At 40.8% G+C, this 26521-nt stretch overlaps 2 protein-coding genes across 2 annotated transcripts; both read right to left on the bottom strand.

Moving 5' to 3' along the window:
* Positions 1-12995: 12995 nt before the first annotated feature.
* Positions 12996-17120, bottom strand: LOC140888717 (uncharacterized). Its single transcript, XM_073296414.1, has 6 exons — positions 16835-17120; positions 14534-15057; positions 14168-14467; positions 13847-14108; positions 13698-13795; positions 12996-13517 (listed from the first exon to the last, which is right to left on the bottom strand). The coding sequence occupies exons 1-6, from the start codon at positions 17118-17120 to the stop codon at positions 12996-12998; spliced, it is 1992 nt and encodes a 663-aa protein (XP_073152515.1).
* On the bottom strand, positions 17120-19244 carry LOC140888716 (uncharacterized). Its single transcript, XM_073296413.1, has 2 exons — positions 18368-19244; positions 17120-18216 (listed from the first exon to the last, which is right to left on the bottom strand). Exons 1-2 carry the CDS (start codon positions 19242-19244, stop codon positions 17120-17122), a joined length of 1974 nt encoding a protein of 657 aa, XP_073152514.1.
* Positions 19245-26521: the final 7277 nt, after the last annotated feature.

Raw genomic sequence — 26521 nt, 5'->3', positions numbered from 1 at the left:
AAGACCCTTGCTTGAGTGCCTGGTCGAAATAGCTTCCGACATACTCAGACTCTTGTCGAATTATATGCAAACTGCATAAATGCTAAATCACAATAGCTGGAAACCACTGCATTACTTGATGACAATTAACCTCGCTTGACACTAACGTGCCACAGCACTGATACGTCCTTCGTCACAATCACGATCTTACTGATCACGAAGCATACAACAATCCACTGGTCGCCAAAAGTCCTCAGTGCCCAACACCTCTAGTGAGGAAACACTAATCTCAACACTGTGCTGACACAACAAAGCTCTAATCCTCTTCAAGAGAATCTAAATGACACAGGGTTATATTGCAATATAACTGCTTAACATGATTTCATAGACTGATTATCCTCCCCATGCCTCACCGAAGCAAAACAGCTTCCCAAGGGCAACACTGGGAACTATCCAGTCTAATACCAATCACCGTTCATGTTTCTTAGTATACCTCAGCACCCTACTATAATGAAAACATCATCACTCACCAATAATGACGCTACGTCATTTCTAGCCTCTGATGATTAACATCATCTCAATCATAGGTTATTCACCCATGAATTCCATCGACGGATATCCCCCGATAGTTATACATACTCGCAATCACTGTATACAAATCAAGACTAAGGCAAGCTCCCACCAATATGCTCGACTGAGACATTCCATAGTACACAGACATATGGAAACTCGGAGTCTTTGATGATACCATCATCGCATACCAACCTCCCAAGGTTAATCACACTGATCCTGGGACTAAATTCCAACGGATTCTCAATAGTCAAATAGCTTCCCTTGCTGAACTCATCAGTCTCAGCAAATGAAAAGACTAATTCGTCGATTCCCTAGCCGATCCTGGGAAACACTTGTGCTTAGAGTAGTGTGTCACATATAACACCTCCGAATATTGTCTACTGCTGCAATGTAATATCTTCGACAAACAGTCTGCACGGATATGACTTACTAACTTGAAAGAACAAAGTCGCTGCATCGCTGTCTTGCGAAGTCTTCAATTCCCACAACAATCTTGTTGACCACTAAGTCGATCAACGACTGCTTCGATCGTCTCAATAATCTTACGCACCATATGCTAAAAATTAGTGACACCCCCTGCTGGATATCGAGAACTAAGTCCCAACTAATGTCACACCTCGCGATCATACAACTGATGTCCATATGAGTATCCAATCCTCGTTGGATCCAAAACTCCAATGGTACACTTAAGACATCATCACAAAATCACTATCCTGGAAGTTACCAATTCCTTCACTTGTGTCTCCTGTCAAGTTAACCCTTAACTTGACCCTTCAAGTCAATTGAAACTCTTTAGTGAATTCATCTCCGGCCACCTAGAGATTTCAAAGCACCACCTGCTCCGAGACTGTACCAAGTACTCATCTCTTAAGCATTTCTCGATTGCTACATTCAATTCATCGCTGATTGGACTTACTCATCGACCTCGTCGATTTGCTGATTGATACTCACACTTATCAAATCAGATAACCACTGATCGTCAACACCTAAGTGGCTCGATCAATTACTCTTGACTCGACTGATCCAAGTCTACTATTCCAAACATTGGATTACACAAAAACTCTCTGGTTACAACAAACCCGCGCTTGGTAATCGAAACATAGCTATTAGTAATCCAATGACACAATCTCGTGTCTTATTACTGACAGCTATCTCGTACACTGACTTAATCAATCTAACTCTGACAAAGTTAATCATTAACCACTAGTAGTCATTGGCACAAATCCTGTGCCATCTCAGCACTACTACTCGTTTGTCTTGTTCACTCGAGATGATCATCAAGACAAACCAAGTTCAAGATCTTCTCGCGATCTTATAAACTTAGACCATTTCCATCTCAGGGAAAATCCTACGCTCAACCTCCGAAATATCAGACAGTTCTTGGCGCAATCACTGGACTCATTATTCTTGCCTCGTTCTTTCAAGATGAACATCACGATTCGTCAAGTCCAAGAAGCATAACTAACGAATACCAAATATCTTCACAATCTTCGAACATGCTCCGGATCAGATCCCTTGCTAAGACTGTACGACAATTCAAGACTTAGGGTAGCTTACCTCGATAACCCACCTGGACAACCACCAAGGCTTCATGGGTATAGGCCATGCTTCCCTCAGATCTCAATAATCCTTGTACAATACTTATCATATGATCCGACACTTGATGAAATCAATCATCATGAAGTAATTCTTGTATTCGAGTCGAAGTCTCGAAACTGCATCCCATCCTGGATCTCGGATAATTCCTATCTCAAGGAAACTTTATCCACAACTCTAATGACAACCACAAGTCATTGTTGGTAGAATTACATCCACCTACTAGATCCACACGTCTAGCAGTAATCATTGGTAAAAAATTAAATCTATCTGCTCAGAGCACACACTTGTCAAGGAAATCCCTCCAAGACTGGTTCCCACAGCAGAACACTATCACTGATATCTCTGACACATCAGACGATATCGAACCATCAATATCAAACCTGTGATATCTAATCCAAGGTCATACCCTGTTGTGACTACTGCCAAATTCCTAGACTGAGTAGCCTTCCCACCGCCATCTCCTGAAGCACAAAAGGCTCCCAGGTAATCCTCTGAAGTGCAAAGACTCCCAGAGTAACACTGGCATAGGGTCGCGCCCCATCACGTCTAGTCATGATCATAGTCCACAACTCTTGGTATATACTGAACCTGGCATCCTGATGAAAACCCATCATCACAAGTCTCAATCTAACGAAGGTCAGATAGCCTACTGTTCCAAGAAACAATCTAGAACAAAGCCCAAATGTTCTAAACCGAACAATATGCCTAATGCCTCTAGATGAGTCCACCCATCGCTGGCACTATCTTAGTCCACTGACTAACTAGGTCAATCCTAGGAAAACACCTAGACTAACCACAAGTCAACAATCACCGTTGGCCCTACTCAAATCCCATGAGTCACCACAGTTGAACACTAATCAACTAGGATCAATGCTAAACTTAGCAAAAACACGCAATCATCCACGAATTGCTAGATTAATAAAACATGTATCATTACTTCAAGTTATGTACAATTTCTTGATTACAATCCCTATGTAATACAATTACAGTATTCCGAAAATACAAAATGTACAATCAATAACTTGAATGATACAACCGAGTCTGATGATTTATTACAACTGAAACACTGTTTACAACTACAACAATACAGTATTTAAATCATCGTACTAGTCTTCGTTCCTTGAGCATGAAGCTTCTAATCGACACACGCATCGATACAAGCATACTCCCGTCCAAGTCTCTCTACATGTCCTCCCGCAAAGAACTCCGAAGAAATGGCACGTGTTAGTTAACCAGCTATGCTCTGCGTCAGTGCATGTCAATCGACCTCTTATGCTCACGATCTACCGTCAGCTTTCTTCTTGTAACTAAATCATGCTTTTGAACATTAAGTTTCCCGTGTGCCTACCGAACGCATCGATATCAGCATACCGGCAAAACCATGTTCTGCATGAGGTTAAAGACCTCACTCTCGAAACCTATCATGCTTTAGGCACTCGAAACATTCTTTGGTGAAGGTCTATCTGACAATCTCTCCAACTACTAGTGGAGAATCTTCAGAGTAGTGTCATCATGGTATGGACTGTACAGATGCAAGCATCAAGTGCGTCCCATCCAATGCTCTGCCACTGCCTCTGACATCCGGTACTCGATCCAAAACTAGGATCCATATGAGTAGAAATCTTGAAAACTCGGACACGATTCATCACTCCTGTCCGCACTTGCTGGAATCCCATAAGTCAAATCTTCAGAAATCCTGCCGATGATGGTAATATCTGGGCAAACTAATTGCCGCATCATCACTTCTTCCAAGGTCTCATCCATCCTATAAGGATAACCCAAAGTCTCATTACTATATCCCAAGTCTCTTGCATGTATATGCTCTGATACCAATAAATGTAGCGACCCAGCCCGGATCCACTACCTAATCAGAGTTTAGGAGCATAATTAAACATGCATTAAATAAATCGCTGCGGAAGACGTAAGTTAAAACAGACCGGCAGAATACAACCGGATAAATAAATTCAATTATACAACCCAATCGAAATAAAATACCCTAAAGTCAAAACCTTCAGCTAAATCCTGTTGTCTTCACTGGTCACTGGCTACTCCAAGCTCCTGGTTCCCAACCATGCACCTACAACTGCCCCGTCGAATGGGGTGTCTAGACATACAGAAACACTGGACGTGAGCTCTAAGCTCAATACGAAAGCAATGATATATATTTTATATGCAACACATAAGTGACTTCAAAAATCAGGGTTAAATCACTTTCTCTGGGCGCCTGGAATACACAGTACCGGGCTAGAGAGCGATTCCGCGTGGTACTCGTATATTCCCAAGACACGAATCCTCAGGAAGAATCGCCTCGACTGATGGAAACTGTCATGACTCACATCATCCCGATGCAGTCTCCGTAAAAACATATGCATGTGCTAAAGCCGTAAAACATGGTAAAACATATAACACATACTCATGCAACACATATAATATATATCATGCTGGCCATCTCAGTCAGTACTTACGTACCTTACTACAGGCAAATCCTAGCAGTCCCACTCTAGGTTCCAAGCCTATCATCAACTCTACAATTCAAATATCCATGCATCATTCAATAAGCTCTAAAAGCCTTAACTAAGCTATTGCATACTCCTAAATAATTTAAGGAGACCATAACTATACCTGCGTCCGTCGTCAGCCCACTGATGGCGACTATCCCGCAACTAGGGGCACACCCCTGCTGTAGCTCCACAGCTTCGAGCACTGCTCCGCTACACGAGCACTGCCCCGCTACTATGTCAGACACTGTCTGGCTATACTAAAATATATTTCCTACTCCAACTCTAAAATAAGAGTACCCAAAGCCCAAAATAGAGCTACTAGGGCGAAGGAGAGGAATTCGGAATTGGCAAGAAATGAGGAGCTCGGACCCTATATTTATAGACGTCGATCGGAAGCTCCGTTCCTTGATCGGACGTTCCGTTCCGGCAGATCGGAAGCTCCGTTCCCCGATCGGACGCTCCGTTTGCCACGTGTCAATTCGGTCCACATGCAACCACACACCTGTCACCGACAGCCATCGGAAGCTCCGTTCTTGATCGGACGTTCCGATTGTCGATCGGACGCTCCGATTCTAGATCGTTGCTTCCGATACCACTCGAGTCTTGGAACCCTCTAAACCAATTTCGAGTGTCCTGGATCCATTTTTGGGCTCCGTTAATCCTCCTAGAATTTTCTTAATCATGTTTTACTTAACCCAAACATGATTACATGATTAATTACTCCTTAATCGTTAATCACGGATACGGGTCACTACATCGCTGAGCTTAATCAGGCAGCTGAGGATGTGAAGCTTGCTTCAGAGAGACAGATAGCCAACCTCCGAGCCCAAACGGAGGAGATGAGGATGGGCTTTCAAGCGGATCGGCTGAAGTTACAGAATGACCTCCGGGTCACTGAGGTGCAGAAGGAAGCTCTGCTTAGTGAACTCAAGGGCTCCCAGGATCAACTAGTTCAAACCCTTCAAGAGCTGGATGGGGCCCGAGCTGAGCTGGCCAAGGGAAATGAGGGCTTCAAGGAGATATTCCTAAAGTCTGATGAATTCATGGACGAGGTAGCTTCCCAAGCCTACGGATACTTATCCAAAGGATTTGAAGGCTGCACTCAGCAGTTCAGGGCAGCAGGGTACCCTCCTGAAGGGACCCCTGTGGACTTCTTAGACTCGGAGGGGTTTGCTCTTTCTCTTACCTCAGCAGAGGCAACCCAGGAGGGTGAAGACGGGGCTGAGCCAGGCGAGGGCGAGGGTGAGGGCGAGGGCGAGGGCGAGGGCGAGCAAGGTGAGGGTGAGGGTGAGGATGAGAGTTAATTTTTGTTGTTATGGTTGTAAACAATTCCAAGTTTTTCCAAGTTATGCCTGCTCATTTCATTTACTGTTTTCCCTCATGTTATAACAATTGTAGCTGACCTCCTTGATAAACTAAGATGAACTGATCCTTGAAACATAAATTCAACAATATAATATCAATACCTGAAGGTGATCTGAGCCTAGCTCCCGAAGGAGGGTAATATACATAAACATAAACTACTCCCCTAAGGTGTTAAACTGAGCTGAGCTCCCTCAGGGGAGGTCAGATTAACATTTTTTTAAAAAGTAAACGAACACCCTAAAGATGTTGAGCTGAGCTGAGCTCCATGAGGGGAGGTCAGATAAACATTTCAAAAAATAAACGAACACCCTAAGGTGTTGAGCTGAGCTGAGCTGAGCTCCCTGAGGGGAGGTCAGATAAACATTTCAAAAAATAAGCGAACACCCGAAGGTGTTGAGCTGAGCTGAGCTCCCTTAGGGGAGGTCAGATAAACATTTCAAAAAATAAACGAACACCCTAAGGTGTTGAGCTGAGCTGAGCTCCTTGAGGGGAGGTCAGATAAACATTTCAAAAAATAAGCGAACACCCGAAGGTGTTGAGCTGAGCTGAGCTCCCTTAGGGGAAGTCAGATAAACATTTCAAAAAATAAGCGAACACCCGAAGGTGTTGAGCTGAGCTGAGCTCCCTTAGGGGAGGTCAGATAAACATTTCAAAAAATAAACGAACACCCTAAGGTGTTGAGCTGAGCTGAGCTCCCTGAGGGGAGGTCAGATAAACATTTCAAAAAATAAGCGAACACCCAAAGGTGTTGAGCTGAGCTGAGCTCCCTTAGGGGAGGTCAGATAAACATTTCAAAAAATAACGAACACCCTAAGGTGTTGAGCTGAGCTGATCTCCCTTAGGGGAGGTCAGATAAACATTTCAAAAAATAAACGAACACCCTAAGGTGTTGAGCTGAGCTGACCTTACGGATCCGAGCTGAACTGCCATAGTCGAGCTGAGCTGCCGGAGCTAAGTCCCCGACCTGACCTGAACCACATTCTCAGATTGTCAAAATGGACTCCCGAGCTCCCGACCTGACCTAAGATATATCCTTGGATAGACCAAAGGGGCTCCCGAGCTCCCGATCTGAATTTCCTTGACGACCAGCTCATTTTAATGAGGGTAAAAGATTACAGTAAAAAATGTCGTAAATGAGCTAAACACATAGTCCGGCCCGTGGTGATGTGAATAAAATGATGGATGCACCAAAATCAATAGCCCAAGAGGTGTGACAAAGGTGATGAGCTGAACCAAAGTCAGGGGCCATGAGGCGTGACTGAGGTGATGAGCTGAACCAAAGTCAGGGGCCATGAGGCATGACCGAGGTGATGAGCTAAACCAAAGTCAGGGGCCATGAGGCGTGACCGAGGTGATGAGCTGAACCAAAGTCAGGGGCCATGAGGCGTGACCGAGGTGATGAGCTGAACCAAAGTCAGGGGCCATGAGGCGTGACTGAGGTGATGAGCTGAAGCCTCTTTACATCAATATCTCTGAAAAAGTAAGTGCTTATAGATAAAAAGTAGAATGTAGCTTGCATAGATTATAACTTAAAGGAAAATTTAACTTGCAACATTTAAGAATAATATTTGCGTAAATTATAAGCGCTCCAAGGTCTCTTCAGCATCTTCCCCTTTGAATATTCCAAGTAGTAAGCATCCGAACTGAGCCTCATCACCACCTTGTATGGCCCTTCCCACTTAGGATCGAGCTTCCCTACAGCCACCTCCTGAATTCTTCTGAGCACCAAATCTCCCACTTGAAAGCCTTTCCTGCGCACCCGACGATTATAAGACCGAGCTATCCTGTTCTTGTACGCCTCCATTCGGATGGCCGCAGCTTTTCCTTTTTCCTCCATAAAGTCCAAGTCCCCCATTCTCCTTTCTCCATTTTTCTCATCATAGAAAATGATTCGAGCTGACTCCTCCCCTATCTCTGCTGGTAAAACTGCCTCATTTCCATATACCAAGCCAAATGGAGTTTCCCCTGTCCCAATTCTAGGCGTGGTACGATACGACCATAACACACTAGGGAGATCTTCCACCCAATTTCCTTTTGTTTTTCCCAATCGAGTCTTCAAGCTTTGCACTAAAGACCTGTTAGTTACTTCCACCTGACCATTACTTTGAGGATAATTGACAGATGTGAAGTGTTGTTGAATTTTCATCTCTTTGCACCAAGCTTGTACCCGAGCTCCCTGAAATTGCCTTCCATTATCAGAAATGAGCTTCCTAGGCACTCTAAATCTGCATACTATGTTTTTCCACAGAAATTTTAGAACCTCTCCTTCAGTAATTCGAGCCAAGGCCTCTGCCTCCACCCACTTAGAGAAGTAATCAATAGCAACCAACAAGAATTTTTTCTGAGCTGGAGCTGGAGGGAAAGGACCCACAATATCAATCCCCCACTGTTCGAAAGGGCATGCTGCCACTATTCCTTTCATTAAGGCTGCTGGCTGGTGCTGAAGTCTGCTATGCCTTTGGCAACTATCGCAAGAAGTCACCAGAGCTATGACGTCTTTTAGGATGGTAGGCCAAAAGTATCCTGCTAAGAGGACCTTACGGGCTAGAGAATAAGCACCTAAGTGATTACCGCAACACCTCTCGTGTATCTCTTTCAGGACATAATGAGCTTCTTTAGGGCCCAAACATTTGAGAAGAGGTCCAGAGAACGACCTCTTATAAAGAACTCCCTCCACCATAACAAAGCGGAGGCTCTTCTGCTTTAAACGATACGCCTTCTTTGAGTCCTTTGGTAACTCACCCTTCTCCATGTATTCCAAGAGCTCTTTTCTCCAGTCATCCTCCTGCTGAGCTAATGGTATGAGCTCAGTAGAGGGTGTTAATTCTACTTGCACAACTACCTCCCTGTTTTTCCAGTTATGAAGTGAGCTAGCCATTTTGGCTAGAGAATCTGCTTTTTTCATTGCTTTCCCTCGGAATTTGTTCAAATATTACTTCATCAAAGAGACCTCGAGCTTCCTCTATCGCCCTTACGTATTCCTTCATCTTTTCATTCTTGACTTCATATGTTCCATTCACCTGCTGAGCCACTAACTGCGAGTCAGAAAAGAGATGCAATCGAGCTGCCCCGGCTTGCTTTGCTGCTCGAAGACCGATCAACACTGCCTCATATTCCGCCTCATTATTAGAAGCTCGAAAATCAAACCTAACTGCCAATCTGATCTCATCTCCACGAGGGGAGATCAAGAGCACCCCCACTCCACATCCTTCACTATTAGAATAGCCGTCAACATATACTTTCCACAAATCATCTGCTTTCATATGCATCGTTTCAGCCAGGAAATCTGCTAACGCCTGAGCTTTAATGGCTGACCTTGGTTCATACTGGATGTCATATTCACTGAGCTCCGTAGTCCATTTCACCAATCATCCAGAAATATCAACTCGAGTTAATATCCTCCCAATAGGACTGTTTGTTAATACCACAATGGGATGTGATAGAAAGTAGGGTCTGAGCTTCCTTGCCGTCATGACCAAGGCCAACGCTAACTTTTCCATTTCCTAATACTTGAGTTCAGCACCCTTAAGAGCATGTGAGAAGAAATAGATAAAATGTTGCGCCGCTCCCTCCTGCCTAATAAGTACGGAACTAACCGCCCCTTCCAAAGCTGACAAGTAGATGTACAATGGTTCTCCCAAAACTGCCTTAGCCAACACAGGGAGTTCAGCTAAGTAGCTCTTTAGGTCATCAAATGCCTTCACACATGCATCATCCCACTCGAATTTCTTAGCTTTACGCAGCACTTTGAAGAAAGGTAAACTTCTGTGAGCTGATCTTGATATAAATCGAGATAAGGCTGCTATTCTTCCTACCAACCTTTGAACTTCTCGCAAATTACGAGGAGCGGACATAGCTCTGATAGCCTGCACCTTCTCAGGATTAGCCTCTATGCCCCTCTCAGTAACCATGTATCCCAAAAACTTACCTCCCCTAACTTCAAATACACATTTCTCCGGATTGAGTTTTATCTGGTACGTCCTCAAAGTAGAGAAAGTCTCCTCAAGATCAGCCAGCAATCCCACATCATCCTGAGACTTTACCAGGATGTCATCCACATAAACTTCCACATTTCTGCCAATTTGGAAGGCGAACACTCTATCCATGAGCCTCTGATAAGTGGCCCCTGCATTCTTCAAACCAAAAGACATCACTATGTAACAAAAGGTTCCATGATAAGTAGTGAAACTTACTTTATCCTGATCTTCTTCCGCCAAAGGAATCTGGTGATATCCCTGATACGCATCCATAAAGCATAAGTACTGATGACCTGTGGTAGCGCTTATCGTGTACGCCCAAATTACCCGACTCAATCAGATAACAAATAATGCAGTAGTGTGAGTAGGGATCGTTCCCACGAGGAAAGGTAAATTTAAAAGTGTTCTTTAAAATAAAAGGGGGGTTTGGAGTTGAGATTAACTACTAAAAATTTTAAGCAACTAAAATTTACTAGCATGCAAAATTAAATAAAAGACTGGAGAAATTCAATAGGAGACGAGACTTGGTATCGGTCGACTACACCCTTGATATTCATTCATTCAATCATCGATTCACTAAAATAATAATTAATCTCATCAAATATTCGTCATTGGAAATTTAATTCCAGTTTCACCTTAATTTTAGTTAACTAGACAACAGCAGTCTAAGTTAACCCTTACCCCATAAACTAACCCAATACCAGCGATTAGATTTAAATCCACGGTAGCATTCAAACTAGTAAAACTGACGAAACAAGACAACCCACACACAAGCGGATGAATTTAGCCTAGTCAATTATTATCCCTACGAAATAATAAATTCAACAGCAGAAAATATTACACGCAGTTGCTTCGCAAATTAGAGGTTTCAAACAATTACGGATTTGAATTCTAATTTAGCTTTTGTTTGTATAATGAAATTCTAAGATGGCCAATCTAAAAATCTCATACACAAGCATATCAATCAATTCAGAATAATTCTTGATACTTGATAAAAATCAAACATTGGAAATCAAAATCTCATGAATAAACTAAATCAAGGGTCTCGTCTTCCTCAACCAAGTAAAAGAGTTTAGCTACAACGATTCATAGCAAAATTCATAAAATTCAAAGAAAAAGAAGATAATTAGAATTCAGAAGAAAAGAAGAAAACCTAGCCTCCCATGTATCTCCACAAGTCTGATAATCCCCTAATAAAAACGGAATAATAGTCTAATAAAGGCTAGGAACTAAATTAACAAAGTTACCAAAAATATAATTTTTTTCCGGAATCATGGCTCTCGCTCGATCTGCAACATTCTGCGGATCGAGCGAGAGGAAAAATCAAGTGCCACTGCCTCGTCTAAAAGGGGTCTCGCTCGATCCGTAAACTCCTGCGGATCGAGCGAGAGAAAATATGCCTTCCTTCTGTCTTCATCATTTAGGTGCTCGCTCGATCTGCATACTCCTGCGGATCGAGCGAGAGATATTTCTAGAAATTGCCTTGCTTCAATTCTCCATTCCTCCGGGGTTCCTTCTTAGTCCGCAACATACGCGAACTAACCATAAAAACAAGAATCCCATCATGCAAACACTGAAAATGCAATACGAACAAAATGCTAAATTAAAACATGCAACTAATGCAAAACAACAACAAAAATGACACTAAAAAATGCAACAAAAACACATCTATCAAATACCCCCACACTTAATCCTTGCTCGCCCTCAAGAAAGTTATGCAAAACAAAATGAAAACAGAACAAAAACATAAGCAAGGATGAATCACGCAAAACATAGCCTCAGAGAAAACCGCTTCCATCTAAAAAAATAAGTTCATAGCGACTCTCAATCATCAATGATACACCTTCAGTCGAATGCGAACGTGTGTGTGTGCCATGTTATCCCAGTTACATGCAACTTCAAAAAACAAAGTTTCAAGACTGTTTGCCGACCTATTAACAATTCAGTGTACGCTACACCATCAAGAACTCTCCTCCCAACAATCCTACAACACAACACAACTTTCTTGAGAATAATTACACACCTTCAGATTTTGCACCCAGTATTGCTTTAGCCCCAATAATTACCCGCAAACTTAGCTCCAACTAAGACAGGATTAGGATTTCAATCCCCTCGTCTATAGCTCGGATGGAGCATCAACCCCATTTTATCCGCATACTTAGCCTTGATCTTGCTCTTTTAGGATTTACATCCTGTCAAGGCCCGGATGGAGTTGTACATTTATTATTTTATTTTTAATTTTTTCTAGGTGCGCCCAAGATCATGGATGTCATATCAAAGAAATCATCAAGATTCAAACTCTATCAAGTTTCACAAACACCTATTGTTGTGCAATGGTCCAACATACATCCACGATATCTAATACATCGCTACACTTCACTGGTTAAACATGCGTGCTTAAGATTATTCAACAGACAACCTACAGTTTCTCATATCCAACTAAGAGTCAAATTTTTTTTCAAAAATCCATTTTTTTTTTCAACTATCTCGTCATATGCTAGAATTCATCCTTTACTTATACACACAAAACACTCATGACACAATTTACGAACTATATGCAAGTACGCAACAAACACAATGATGCAATGAAATGTAATACACCCCCCCACACTTAAATAACAAATTGTCCTCAATGAAAGATAACAAAAACTTAACCAACAACTAAACAGAATGAAATGCAAAAACTAAAAACGAAACTCCCTTGGTCTATCGGTCTGCAGCATCTTCCTCTTCAGCCTCCGGAGGAAGGACAGGGGCAGCGTATTGAAATGGGAAGGGCGGTGGATACGGCAGAGCGGCTGGCAGCGTCCGGGTTCTGGAAACAACAAAAACAAACGCAAAAACCAAACAAAAAAAAACTATTAAAAAGAAAAGAAAACTGGGTTGCCTCCCAATAAGCGCCTTTGTTTACGGTCATTGGCTCGACTGAATGTTGCAGTTCCTCAGGGTGGTTTATATCTGGTTCCTTTGTCCACCTTCACCCATTTCATAATTTTTCCAGTCAATGTTCCATGTTTTTCTGCTTCGACTTCTTGGCGATTCTTTTCGCTCGGTCAGGAGGATGTTTTGTCACGATTTTTGGTGCCTGCATATCAGAGATAAAATTTTCAGCAGTAGAAATTTCAGCAGGCGTTGCAAGTATATGAACAACACTTTCACAAACAGGATTTTTCAGGGCATCAAAAATATTGAATTTGGCAATTTTCCCATCAAATTCCATAGTGAGAGTACCGTTATCAACATCTATTACAGACTTAGAAGTTTTCAAGAATGGTCTTCCTAATAAAATAGGGCTATTCAATTCCTTGTTTTTCATGTCAAGAATATAAAAATCAGCCGGGAAGACCAATTCGCCAATTTGCACTAGGACATCTTCTAATAAACCCCGTGGAAAAATAGTAGATCGTTCAGCCATTTGGATAACAATATCAGTTTCATTCAAAGGCGCAAGATTTAAGGAAGCATAAACAGAGTACGACATCACATTAATCGATGCTCCTAAATCTAGCATGGCTATATCAAGCTGAACATCTCCTATGTTACATGGAATCGAGAACATACCTGGGTCCTTGCATTTTGTAGGTACCTTTCTTTGAATAACGGCAGAGACCTGTTCTCCCAATTCAACTTTCTTACAACCCTCCAATTTTTGTTTTCTTTTCACAGTACATAATTCTTTCAAAAATTTAGCATAGCGAGGCACTTGCTTAATAGCATCTAACAGTGGAATGTTTACCCCGCATCTACGAAAAGTTTCATAGAGCTCCTTAATCCCCTCATTTTTCCTAGAATCCTTCAAAGCTAAGGGAAAAGGGGCTTCAGGTTTATACTCAGAAAAAGGGGGAAACTTACCTCGCGGTGCTTCGTTAGGGGTGGGATCACTCTCCTCCACCTTAGATTCTTCGTCCCCTTCAGTCTCTACCAGTTCTTTGACCAATCCATTTTGAATCTGCAGCTCTTTTCCACTCCTCAAAGTAATAGCACTCACGTTCTCCCTCGGATTCACCACTGTTTGTGAAGGCAAACGGCTGAAATTTTGTGCTTCCAACTTGTTGATTGCTGCAGCGAGCTTCCCCATTTGGGTATTTAAGTTTTGGATGCTCGCCCGGGTGTCCTGTTGAAAAGCCAAAGTATTAGTGGCAAGATTTTGAACTATGTTTTCAAGAGACTCACCTGGCGTAGGAATCTGAGGGTGATGTGGTGGAGGGTACGGTTGCCTATAAGATTGATTGTGCTGTGGTGCTTGAGGTCCAGGCTGATTCGCTTGTGGATTGCCATATCTGAGGTTTGGATGATCCCTCCAACCTGGATTAAATGTGTTAGAGTAAGGATCATACTTCTGCTGAGGTGGCCCTGGAAATCCTCCTGCTGCATTGACTTGTTCCGTATATCCCTCTTGAAGAGTGGTACACATGTCAGTTGCATGTCCCACTTGAGTGCAGATTCCACATACCTTAGCAATGTGTCCATTCCCTACAGCCATATGCGCACAAAAGACGTCAGTTCGCTCAGTTGTTGTTCAAGGGAAGAAACGTTTACCTCGTTACTCTTCCTTGGTGCAGGATCACTTCTGTTGGTGCCAAATTGCTGAGAATTGGCAGCCATATTTTCTATTAAGTTCCTTGCCTGCACCGGAGTTTTGTCCACAAAAACTCCTCCACTAGCCGCATCCAGCATATTCCTGTCATGAGACAACAACCCTTCATAACAGTATTGAATTAGTAAGTTTTCACTTATCTGGTGTTGTGGGCAGCTGGCGCAAAGTTTCTTGAAGCGCTCCCAATACTCGTGCAGTGACTCTCCCATCTGCTGTTTGCACCCATAAATTTCTTTCCGGATGTTTGATGCTCTAGAAGCTGGAAAGTACTTCTCTAAAAATATCCTCTTCATCTCAGTCCAGGTGGTGATGGACCCAGATGGTAAATAGTACAACCAATCCTTAGCAGAACTCTTTAGAGAGAAAGGAAAGGCTCTGAGCTGAATCTGTTCCTCTGTAATTCCATGCGGTTTCATGCTTGAACACACCACGTGGAATTCCATCAGATGTTTGTGCGGATCCTCACCTGCAAGACCATGAAAAGCAGGCAGTAAGTGTATCAGTCCAGATTTCAATTCAAAATTAGCATTATTTTCTAAAGTGGGGAAAGTAATGCATAAGGGCTGTTGGTTAGGATCAGGAGTGCCCAATTGTCTCAAACTCAGATTGGCGTTAGCAGCCATCTCTTCTTCAGGGAATGCAACTCGAGCAGCTTCCTCTTGTTGTTTCCTACGAGCTTCTCTCCGTCGCGTGAGCAAGGTTCATTCTATCTCTGGGTCATATGGAAATTCTTCTTCTTCCGAAGATTCACCTGAAAGCATGAACAAAGCAGAGTATCACTACGAGGAATAAAAAAATAAAAAATAAAATAAAAGAAGAACACAATAAATTAACACCGTTCCCGGGCAACGGCACCAAAATTTGGTAGTGCTTGTCGTGTACGCCCAAATTACCCGACTCAATCAGATAAACAAATAATGCAGTAGTGTGAGTAGGGATCGTTCTCACGAGGAAAGGTAAATTTAAAAGTGTTCTTTAAAATAAAAGAGGGGTTTGGAGTTGAGATTAACTACTAAAAATTTTAAGCAATTAAAATTTACTAGCATGCAAAATTAAATAAAAGACTGGAGAAATTCAATAGGATACGAGACTTGATATCGATCGACTACACCCTTGATATTCATTCATTCAATCGTCGATTCACTAAAATAATAATTAATCTCATCAAATATTCGTCATTGGAAATTTAATTTCAGTTTCACCTTAATTTTAGTTAACTAGACAACAACAGTCTAAGTTAACCCTTACCCCATAAACTAACCCAATACCAGCGATCAGATTTAAATCCACGGTAGCATTCAAACTAGTAAAACTGACGAAACAAGACAACCCACACACAAGCGGATGAATTTAGCCTAGTCAATTATTATCCCTACGAAATAATAAATTCAACAGCAGAAAATATTACACGCAGTTGCTTCGCAAATTAGAGGTTTCAAACAATTACGGATTTGAATTCTAATTTAGCTTTTGTTTGTATAATGAAATTCTAAGATGACCAATCTAAAAATCTCATACACAAGCATATCAATCAATTCAGAATAATTCTTGATACTTGATAAAAATCAAACATTGGAAATCAAAATCTCATGAATAAACTAAATCAAGGGTCTCGTCTTCCTCAACCAAGTAAAAGAGTTTAGCTACAACGATTCATAGCAAAATTCATAAAATTCAAAGAAAAAGAAGATAATTAGAATTCAGAAGAAAAGAAGAAAACCTAGCCTCCCATGTATCTCCACAAGTCTGATAATCCCCTAATAAAAATGGAATAATAGTCTAATAAAGGCTAGGAACTAAATTAACAAAGTTACCAAAAATATAATTTTTTTTCGGAATCATGGCTCTCGCTCGATCTGCAACATTCTGCGGATCGAGCGAGAGGAAAAATCAAGTGCCACTGCCTCATCTAAAAGGGGTCTCGCTCGATCCGTAAACTCCTGCGGATCGAGCGAGAGAAAATATGCCTTCCTTCTGTCTTCATCATTTAGGTGCTCGCTCGATCTGCATACTCCTGTGGATCGAGCGAGAGATATTTCGAGAAATTGCCTTGCTTCAATTCTCCATTCCTCCGGGGTTCCTTCTTAGTCCGCAACATACGCGACCTAACCATAAAAACAAGAATCCCATCATGCAAACACTGAAAATGCAATACGAACAAAATGCTAAATTAAAACATGCAACTAATGCAAAATAACAACAAAAATGACACTAACAAATGCAATAAAAACACATCTATCAACCTGCTGTAGAATCAACCAACTTGTCTATTCGAGGTAAGGGATAGCAATCTTTGGGGCATGCCTTATTCAAGTCTCTGAAATCAACACACATCCTCCACTTGCCTGAGCTCTTAGGGACCAAGACAACATTTGATAACCAACTAGGGAACTGCACTTCCCTGATGTGACCTGCCCTAAGGAGCTCCTCCACCTCTTTCTTAATAACTTTATCTTTTTCAGGTCCAAAGTGTCTTTTCTTCTGCTTTATAGGCCTTGCTCCCGCGAGAATGTTGAGTCGATGAACCATTATATCCGCCTTAACCCCAGTGAGCTCGAAACAGACCAAGCAAAAACATCTTTGTTCTTTTTCAAGCATTCAACCAAGCTTTGTTTTACTGACGAACTGAGATCTCCGGCCAACTTCACAACCTGACCTCCAGGGCTTAATTCTACCTTCTCCTGACCTTCTTCAGACGTCAAGAACACCTTTTTATCAAACACTCTTGGTGCCTGGCCTATTGAAACCATTCCTACCTCCCTCCTACTTTTCTTTGCATCAACCTTTACCTCATTCACATAGCACAATCGAGCTGCCTTTTGATCACCCCGAACAACCCCCACCTCTTTTTTACTTGGGAACTTCAACTTCTGGTGGTAGGTGGAAGCCACAGCTCGAAAACCACTTAGGGAAGGACGCCCCAAGATTCCATTGAAAGAGGATGGTGCATCCACCACCGTGAAGCAAGCCATCTTGGTTACTCTCTGCTCTCCATTTCCAAGAGATAATGGGAGCATTATCTGTCCCAGGGGTTGCAAAGCATGACCCGTGAATCCATATAATGCCGTGGTGATCGGGTCCAACTCAAATCTTTCCAATTTCATTTGGTCAAAGGTTTCTTTGAAGATAATGTTTACTGAGCTCCCAGTGTCCACAAAGATGCGAGCCACGTCATAGTTAGCTATGGTCAGGGTGACTAATAAAGGATCATTATGCGGTATCACCACATCCTTTAAATCTTTCCTTCCAAAACTGATATCCGGATCAGCAGGACCGCTGAGCTGAATATTTACCTCGAAATTTTCCAACCTGCGCCCATGAGCTTTGCGAGCCCTTCCTGAATCTCCATCTGTAGTGCCTCCTGAAATCATATTAATCATGCCCCTATGAGGGTGATTTGCAATTTGCTCAACTCTGTCTTCCTGACCATTTTGGGGAGCTCTTTTTTGAGGGTCAGGTTGGTTTCTCCTTACTTCATTCTCCCGATTCCTCCACTGAGGAGCTCTGCCTTGACGAGGAGGATTTGCTCTCCTAGTCAGTTTAGCCCTGATTCGAGCATCCTCAGCAATAATTCTTTGCACCTCCTCCCCTAACCTTTGGAAGTCGTTAGTGAAATTCTCATATTCTTGATGAAAATCACAAAATTTATTAGACGGAGGCAACCGGGGGCCCCTCTCAGCATTCCGTGGTCTTGCAAGCACCTAGTCTCTCTTCACATACCTGCATTGCTTTTTCCAAGCTCACCGAAATAGGCACATAAGGATAGGGTCCTTTACCTCGGCTCATCTCTTCTGCCACCCTCTTCCTTCCTACTTCTATCTTTCCTTCTGTCTTTGATCCTAGCTTGGTACTTGGCTTATTTCCCGACGTTCCTTCCTGTCTCCTCTGCCTTTGTGCATCCTCCAAATTCATATATTTCTCAGATCGACTGAGGAGCTCGTCATAGGTCAAAGGAGGCTTCTTAACCAAGGATTTGAAAAACTCTCCTCCTCTCAGCCCTTGAGTGAAAGAGTTTACAAAGGTGTCAGCAGTGGCAGCAGGTACTTCCAGAGCTGCTGTATTGAAGCGCTGAACGTACTCCCTCAATGGTTCCACTTCAGATTGCTTCAGATTAAACAAACTGAGGGAAGTCTTCAAATATATTTTGCTACTTGCATATTGGTGTAAAAAGGCTGAGCTGAAGTCATTGAAACTTCGGATGCTACCGGGCTGCAAGAGGTTGAACCATTGCTGAGCTGACCTCACGAGGGTAGTGAGGAAAACTCGGCATTTAATTGCATCCGAATATCTATGCAGCAGGGCTGCATTTTCAAACCTTCCCAAATGTTCCTCTGGGTCTGAGCTACCATCATACTCCCCTAATGTGGGCTTCTTGAAATTCACAGGGAGTTCTTCATCTAAAATAGCCCGAGCAAAAGGGCTTTCCCTCTGCATAGGCCTAGGACGACCTTCGACCTGCCGACCTAATCTCCTGATCTCCTTCCATACCGCATCCATTTGATTTGGCTGACCTACCGTTGGAGGGGGAGGAGGTGGTGGATTTTGACCCATGGCTGTTTGCACTGTTTGAGTGATGAACTGACTGAGCTGATCCATAGTCATATTCGCCACATTCACTCCTCCCCTTCCCCTTCCTCTTCCTCTTCCTGCCATATCAACGCCTTAGCTTAGATTTCCCATAGACGACACCAATTGATATACCTCAATAAAGTGATCTCCTTGGATGAGCTAATTAGCTAGCCTCCTTGGATGAGCTAATTAGCCAGCCGCGCTAACAAAACTCCTCCAATAAGTGATGAGCTGTTGCTGACCTGAAACCACGAACAAGAGTGTTAAAGGGGGCCGGAAGGTGTTCCGGCGTATCCCCTCCGACGCTCAAGTCAGATGCTAGGATATCGAAATATAGAGAGTGGTGTGTGTATATAAGTGAAAATTCGGATCTAAATAATGAAAATGAATCTGGTATTTATAGGAGAGAGCTCCATATTTTTTGCTTATCTTCCTTATTAAGAATCCGAGAATCACGGGATCATGATCTCGCATATCTAGGCTGAGATCTCGCCCGAATCTTGTCTCAAACATTGATCCTAACACCTTTCGCTAGCTCCTTAAGTTGCCGAACCCATCTACTGAGCTAACTTTCTATTGGTATCAAACAAGGGCTGAGATCCCACACCCCTAAGCTGAGCTCTTGACCCGAGCTGGGAGTTATGGCGAGGGGGGCATAGCAGGGCTCCCGAGCTGAGCTCCCATCCCGAGCTGAGCTCCCGACCCGAGCTCAGCTCCAGACCCGAGCTGAGAGTTATGGCGAGGGGGCTTGGCCGATCTCCCGAGCTCCCGAGGCCGAACTGATCTCCCTTCCCGAGCTGAGCTGGAAGCTATAGTGGCGAAGCTCGGCCGAGCTCCCGAGCTCCCGAGGCCGAACTCCCAAACTGATCCTAATTGATTCGGGTAAGCTTCTTAGGCTCATCGAAGAGCTAAGGTGATTTCCTCCTGGGGTATCAGTTTGTTTTCATTTTCAAGCTCGGATAAACATGAGGATTGATAGATATCCACTGTAGAACGTGGACTGCTAATATATGTGTTCAGCCGTGGATTGCATTTGTCCTGGTGGATTAAATAAGTCATTTACCAAATTACCCATTCAATATATAAATAAATACTAAAAGCCACAACTCTTCACGGCGTAAACCTAAGTCTCCCCCATCTTTTCTCGCCGTTGATCTGCCGCCGCTCTTTCTGTTGGAACCAAAGTCTCCCCCCATATTTTCTCGTCGTCGATCTGCCGCCGCCATTTCCATTGGAACAACTGCCCTCCTCGGTGATCGATGATAGCAAAGTCGAATAAGAGTTTCCCAAAGTCGATAGACTGAACCACTCCTTAATCCTCCACCCCTTCAGATCTCGCAACAAGCGGAAAGGGACAAAGCTGGAACTATTTCTTCTTAATTTTGCCGTTCAGATCTCGCAATAAGGAGAAAGAAAAAAAGCTGGACAAAGTTCAGATCTGTTTGTTTTGCCTATTGGTCTGTTAAATCGTGGGTGAGAGATTTGGTAGATGGGGCACTTTGGTCCAAAAATAAATAAATATTAACTTATCTCACTTTTAAAAAACATACCAAATATGATAAAAACTATCAAATATATTATCAATCTTCTTTTATCAACCATTTATCAATCAACTTTTTAATCATTTAATTATTCCATCCTCGTACCAAGATGACTAGGAATCCAATTCCAATTTTCCCAGTTTATATAGTGGCTTCCAACTGCTCAATTACGTGACAGATGGTTAATCAAAGGTTAATTTGGAAAAAAAAAAGCTCTCTATGGTGTGGTGTGTGTGTTTGATTATGATTTATTTTCCGTCAGAATTTCTTTTTCCCTATACTCTCTAATTCACAAAAAAATTATCTACATTCCTCGATCTCACATATCTTTTTCGAGTGAATAATATATTGTACAAATCATTAAAAATCTAATATAGATATATGGATTTTCAATACCTTCTATATTATTGGAAATGCAAATAATGATTTCATATTTTATTTGAGTGTATCATAAATATATAAATCAATACGTAATTAAATATTTTAGTACACGTACATCCAAATTTCTTCAATTAATGCACACAAATTATTTTGTTTTGGTTCGTAAAATACTAATTTTGAACATGTGTACATGTAAACTAAGTTTTGTTACTAATAAAGTTTTCTATTGTTATAATGTACAAAACCTTAATTTTTGTATCAGTTAGTACTTAAACATGATATATAAACAACATATTTTTGATGTTTTGTATCATTCATTAAAAATTATAGAACTTTAGAGCTCAATCTAACGATGAAATTAAATTGTAAATCGTATTTGATCCCTCTAATAACATACATGATACATGTAGGATGACACCATGGAAATAACACAGATAATTTGGACCGTTGGATATTGGACTATTGAATCTGAGATTTTACAAATATTTATTTTAACTTTGTACGTATTTCTCATAATCTGATAGTTTTATAATTACAGTTAGCATATTGTTGTAATTTCAGAGACAACTGTCATATTTACAGGGTACCATATTCATCTTAAATAAATTTTTTAAACTATTGTATTGTCTAGCTCTGTGTCCGAACGATTTATTTATTTTTCTCCTAATTACATCTTTTCCATATATGTACTCTGTTACTTTCCCAATATTTACTAAATCAGTGAAAAAATATCGCAAACAATATTTATTTATCTTTTCTTAATATTTTTAAAAAGTAAACATGTAATCGAATCGAAATATATATCAGTAAAATGGGAAATTTGAAAGTTATAACATAAATAAAATCATAAATAAAATTTGCATACATATATATATATATATATAAATTTTAAGTTGTCCAACAATACCTCCTCACTTCATGTCCGACCAGGGTTTTAGTGATGTGAAAAATCAAAAAAAAAAACAATTAAAACCCACCACTGAGTTTTAGTGGTCGATGATGAAGTTGGTAGGAATTTGTTGGACAATTTAAAATTTATATATATAGTTTCGATCATATGAACAACTATCATTAGCAACTACGTGAGCAACAACTGACATAACACCTTAATAAATAATTGTCACATCAGCTGTTGCTCACGTAATTCCACTCATATATGTAAGTATATGTACCAAACTCAATTGCCACGATCTTTTTAAATCTTAAATTATTGTAATGATAATGCATCATATTTCACTAATTGTTAGGCATCCACTTTCCTTCTTTTCTTTTCCTTACCTGCAAAAGAAATGAACCAACAGCAGCAAGAAAGGAAACCAAAGAAAAGAACAGAAAAAATAAAGGAATGACAGTAGAATAATCGTAAAGAAATCGCAAGCTCCGGGCTCAGATAACTAGAACCATTTCTCCATTTCACCGGCAAACATCGACGAAGACCACAAAAGGATTTCCCAGCCCAAGCTCACGCCCACCGTTCTTCACACAGAAGAAAAGACCCAGCGCGATCGATCGAGAAAGACTCCAGCAGAGCAGCACAAAAGCTCAAGAAGAAAAGGAGGACACAAAGTCACCTGAGAGGAAGCTGGAATGCACACTCGGTTAACGAAGAAAGCCAAGAACGCACACGTTTTTTTTCTTCGGCTGCTCAACCTCTCGCTCCTCTCTTAATCTCACTCTCTCGATCTAATCTGCAGAATAGGTTTGGGGATAGGCTATATACAAGGGCCTAAATTATTTGGGCTGGGAAATAAGAGTTAGTTGGGCCAAAGCCCAACAATTCTCCACCTTTTGGCCCAACGCCGGTTCACTGGTTTTGGAGAGTCACCTACAGTTATCATCATCGCCCCACAACAAGAAACACAAAGTCAGTATCAGTCAGAAGTATCAAAGTTTAAAATTTTCAAGCACGATCTAAATTTTTCAACAGATAAACACTTAGTTCCCATATCAGCAGGATTAAATTCAGAAGGAATCTTTTCAAGATAGACAATACCTTTTGCCACCACATCACGAATGTAGTGGAACCTAACATCAATATGTTTAGTTCTATCATGAAAAACAGGATTCTTACACAGTTGGATGCCGGATTGACTATCAGAAAATACAACTACTTCACCTTCAAGAAAACCAATTTCAGAAATGAGACCTTTCAACCAAATAGCTTCTTTTAACGCTTCAGTTACAGCTACATACTCAGATTCGGTGGTTGAAAGGGCTACAATGTGTTGTAATTAAGATTTTCAGCTAATACAAGCACCACACAACGTAAACACATAAGAAGTTGTTGATTTTCTATTGTCCATATCATTGGCATAGTTAGAATCCACATATCCAACCAATTTAACATCATTTTCAGATCTGGAAAATTTTAAACCATGATTCACAGAACCATTCAAATATCTCAGCAGAAATTTGAGAGCTTCCCAATGGTAAACTCCGGGATTAGACATGTAACGACTCAAGCAACTCACAGAATATGCAATATCAGGCCTTGTGCTAACCATTAAATACATGACAGAACCAATAGCATTAGAATAAGGCACATTCTTCATGCATTTAACATCATATTCAGTTTTAGGAGCTTGCTCTTTACTTAGAACGAAATGACCAGCAAGAGGCACATTGACAGGTTTGGCATTTGACATGGAAAATTTACTCAAAACTTTCTTAACATAAGTATCCTGATTTAATAAAATGATAGACCGCTTTCTATCCCTATAAATATTCATGCCAAGAATCCGTTTAGCATCTCCTAGGAATTTCATATCAAATTTAGCACTCAAGCAATTTTTGACATGCTCAACAGTTTTCACACAAGAACTAATCAATAGCATATCATCCACATAGATAAGCAAGAAAATAGGAACTTTAGCATTTTGTTTGAAATACAAGCAATGATCATAATTACTTCTAGTAAAACCCAAAAGAGCATGCATTCATCAAACTTTTTATTCCATTGCCTAGGAGATTGCTTTAGGCCATACAAAGATTTCTTGAGCAAACAGACATGATCAGGATGCTTAGAGTTCACAAAGCCTTCAGGTTGCCTCATAAAAAAATTTTCATTTAGTTCACCATGTAAAAAAGCAGTTTTAACATCTAATTGTATCAACTCCCAATCAAACTGAGCAACAAGAGCAAGCATAATTCTAACAGTAGTAAATTTCACAACAGGAGCAAATATTTCGGTATAGTCTATCCCTTTTTTTTGAGTAAAACCCTTAGCTACTAACCTAGCTTTAAATCTGACAGATTCACACTCATTCTTGACCTTGAACAACCACTTACAGTCCACAACAGAACAATTTTCAGGTTTAGGCACAAGAATCCAAGTATTGTTAACATGCAAAGAATTAATTTCTTCTTTCATCGCATTTAACCTTTTTCCAGAATTTTCAGATTTTAAAGCTTCGTCATACGACTTAGGTTCAACATTATCAATAGATTCAAATACACTGAATGCATAAGAAGTCATGTGAAAGTTATCAAAGTGTTGTGGAGGCCTAATATTCCATCTAGATCTATCTCTAGCTAATTGATAATCATTCAAGTCACTTTCATGCACATTTTCACTAGTTTCCTCATGCATATCAGAATCATCATTAGCATTATCAGACAGATTATCAGACACTTCATCCACAACAGACACATTCTGGACATTTTCAGAAACAAGACTTGGACCAGGCAAATGCTCCACCTTGTTTGGAGCAGTGGCAGCTTGGGGAATGGGTAATGGAGTAGATAAACATGGAAAATCAGATTCATTGAAAACAACATCCCTACTGATTAACACTTTAAAACCAGTTTGATCCCTTAACCACAATCTATAACCCTTAACCCCATCAGGATAGCCAAGAAAAACACATTTTACTGATCTAGGTTCAAGTTTATCTTGTTTCTGATGCACAAAAGCAGAACATCCAAAAACTTTCAAGTTTGACAAATCAGTTTGCGTACCAGACCATACAAATTCTGGACACTTACCATTCAAAGGCACAGAAGGGGATCTATTTATCAAATAAGCTGTTGTACAAACAGCTTCACCCCAGAACTTTTTTGAAAGTCCAGAACATGCAAGCATACACCTCACCCTTTCAAGTAAAGTTCTATTCATACGTTCAGCAACATCATTTTGCTGAGGCGTATAAGTGACAGTCTTGTGTCTTTGAATACCAGATTCAGCACACAGGTTGTCAAACAATTTGTTACAAAATTCAAGACCATTATCGGTTTTTAGAATTTTAATTTTCTTATCAGTTTGATTTTCAATCAAGTTTTTCCAGTTTTTAAACTTCTCAAACACATCAGATTTGTTTTTTCAATAAAAACACCCAAACTTTCCTTGAAAAATCATCAATCACAGATAAGAAATATTGATTTTCACCATGCGTGGGCACACTAGCCGGACCCCAAACATCAGCATGCAAATACTCAAGAATTTCAGAAGTGACATATTGTTTGGGACTTGGGGAATGTGGAAACTTGACTCTAGATTGTTTCCCAAGAACACATGCATCACAAAATGGCACACAAGACAATTTTTCAGTACCAAAGTAACCATCTTTATGCAATATTTCTAAACCTTTAGAACTCATGTGACCTAGTCTTTTGTGCCACAAATCAGTTTTATCACTCAAGACAACATTCACAATGTTTTGCATACAAGATTCAGGTTCAGCATGGCAAACATACAAGTTTCTCAATTTTTCAGCTTTGAAAATCACAAAAGAGCCTTTCAAAATTTTCATAACCCCATTACCCCATCTACCCTGTAGACCGTCATCTTCCAAAGATGCACAGGAAATCAAATTATGACATAAATCAGGAACATGCCTAACATTTTTCAAAATCAGCACATAACCTGAATCAAATTTCAAGCATACATCACCAAGACCAGCAACTTGGCACATCTTTTCATTAGCCATAGAAACAGACCCATGCTTTACTTCTTTATAAGTAGAAAACAGATTTTTGAATGGAGACATGTGAAAAGTGCACGCAGAATCTACAAGCCATTCATTTTCACACAAAGCACTTGAATGCACAGAATTCATAGTAGGCACATCACATACTTCAGTCACCATAAAAACATCACCCATGTTTTCATTAGAAGAAGCCATATTAGCAATATCATCATGCTGATTTTTGTAATTCTGGTTTTGTTTTTGTTTAGGCCTTGAACAATCTTTAATGTAATTACCTGTTTCACCACAATTAAAACACTTTCTGTTTTTAGGCCTCGACTGAGATCTTTGCTTCCTCTTACCTCTATTTTTCACAGAAGGTTGGTTATGGTTGTTTGAGTGTCTTTGAAAACGAGTTTTAGACTTTCCTCTAACAAACATAGCCTCACCAGAGTTATTACCACCCCTATTGGTTTTCAAATCAATCTCTTTGCTTTTAAGACCATTCACAACAGTTTCTAATGTTATATTATCT

The sequence above is a fragment of the Henckelia pumila genome, chromosome 3, assembly GCF_033568475.1.
Source record: "Henckelia pumila isolate YLH828 chromosome 3, ASM3356847v2, whole genome shotgun sequence".
Lineage (NCBI taxonomy): Eukaryota > Viridiplantae > Streptophyta > Magnoliopsida > Lamiales > Gesneriaceae > Henckelia > Henckelia pumila.
Note: the sequence above shows the minus strand (reverse complement) of the source record. Positions and strands in the feature narration are given on the sequence as shown.

Coding starts and splice junctions, on each gene's coding strand:
- LOC140888716 (XM_073296413.1), bottom strand. CDS start 19,244: ATGGCAGGAAGAGGAAGAGGAAGGGGAAGGGGAGGAGTGAATGTGGCG. Junction 18,217..18,367: donor GGCAGAAGAGATGAGCCGAG/GTAAAGGACCCT, acceptor ATTTTCATCAAG/AATATGAGAATTTCACTAAC.
- LOC140888717 (XM_073296414.1), bottom strand. CDS start 17,120: ATGGTTCATCGACTCAACATTCTCGCGGGAGCAAGGCCTATAAAGCAG. Junction 14,468..14,533: donor CACCAAGGAAGAGTAACGAG/GTAAACGTTTCT, acceptor ATATGGCTGTAG/GGAATGGACACATTGCTAAG. Junction 14,109..14,167: donor CCCTCAGATTCCTACGCCAG/GTGAGTCTCTTG, acceptor GCTTTTCAACAG/GACACCCGGGCGAGCATCCA.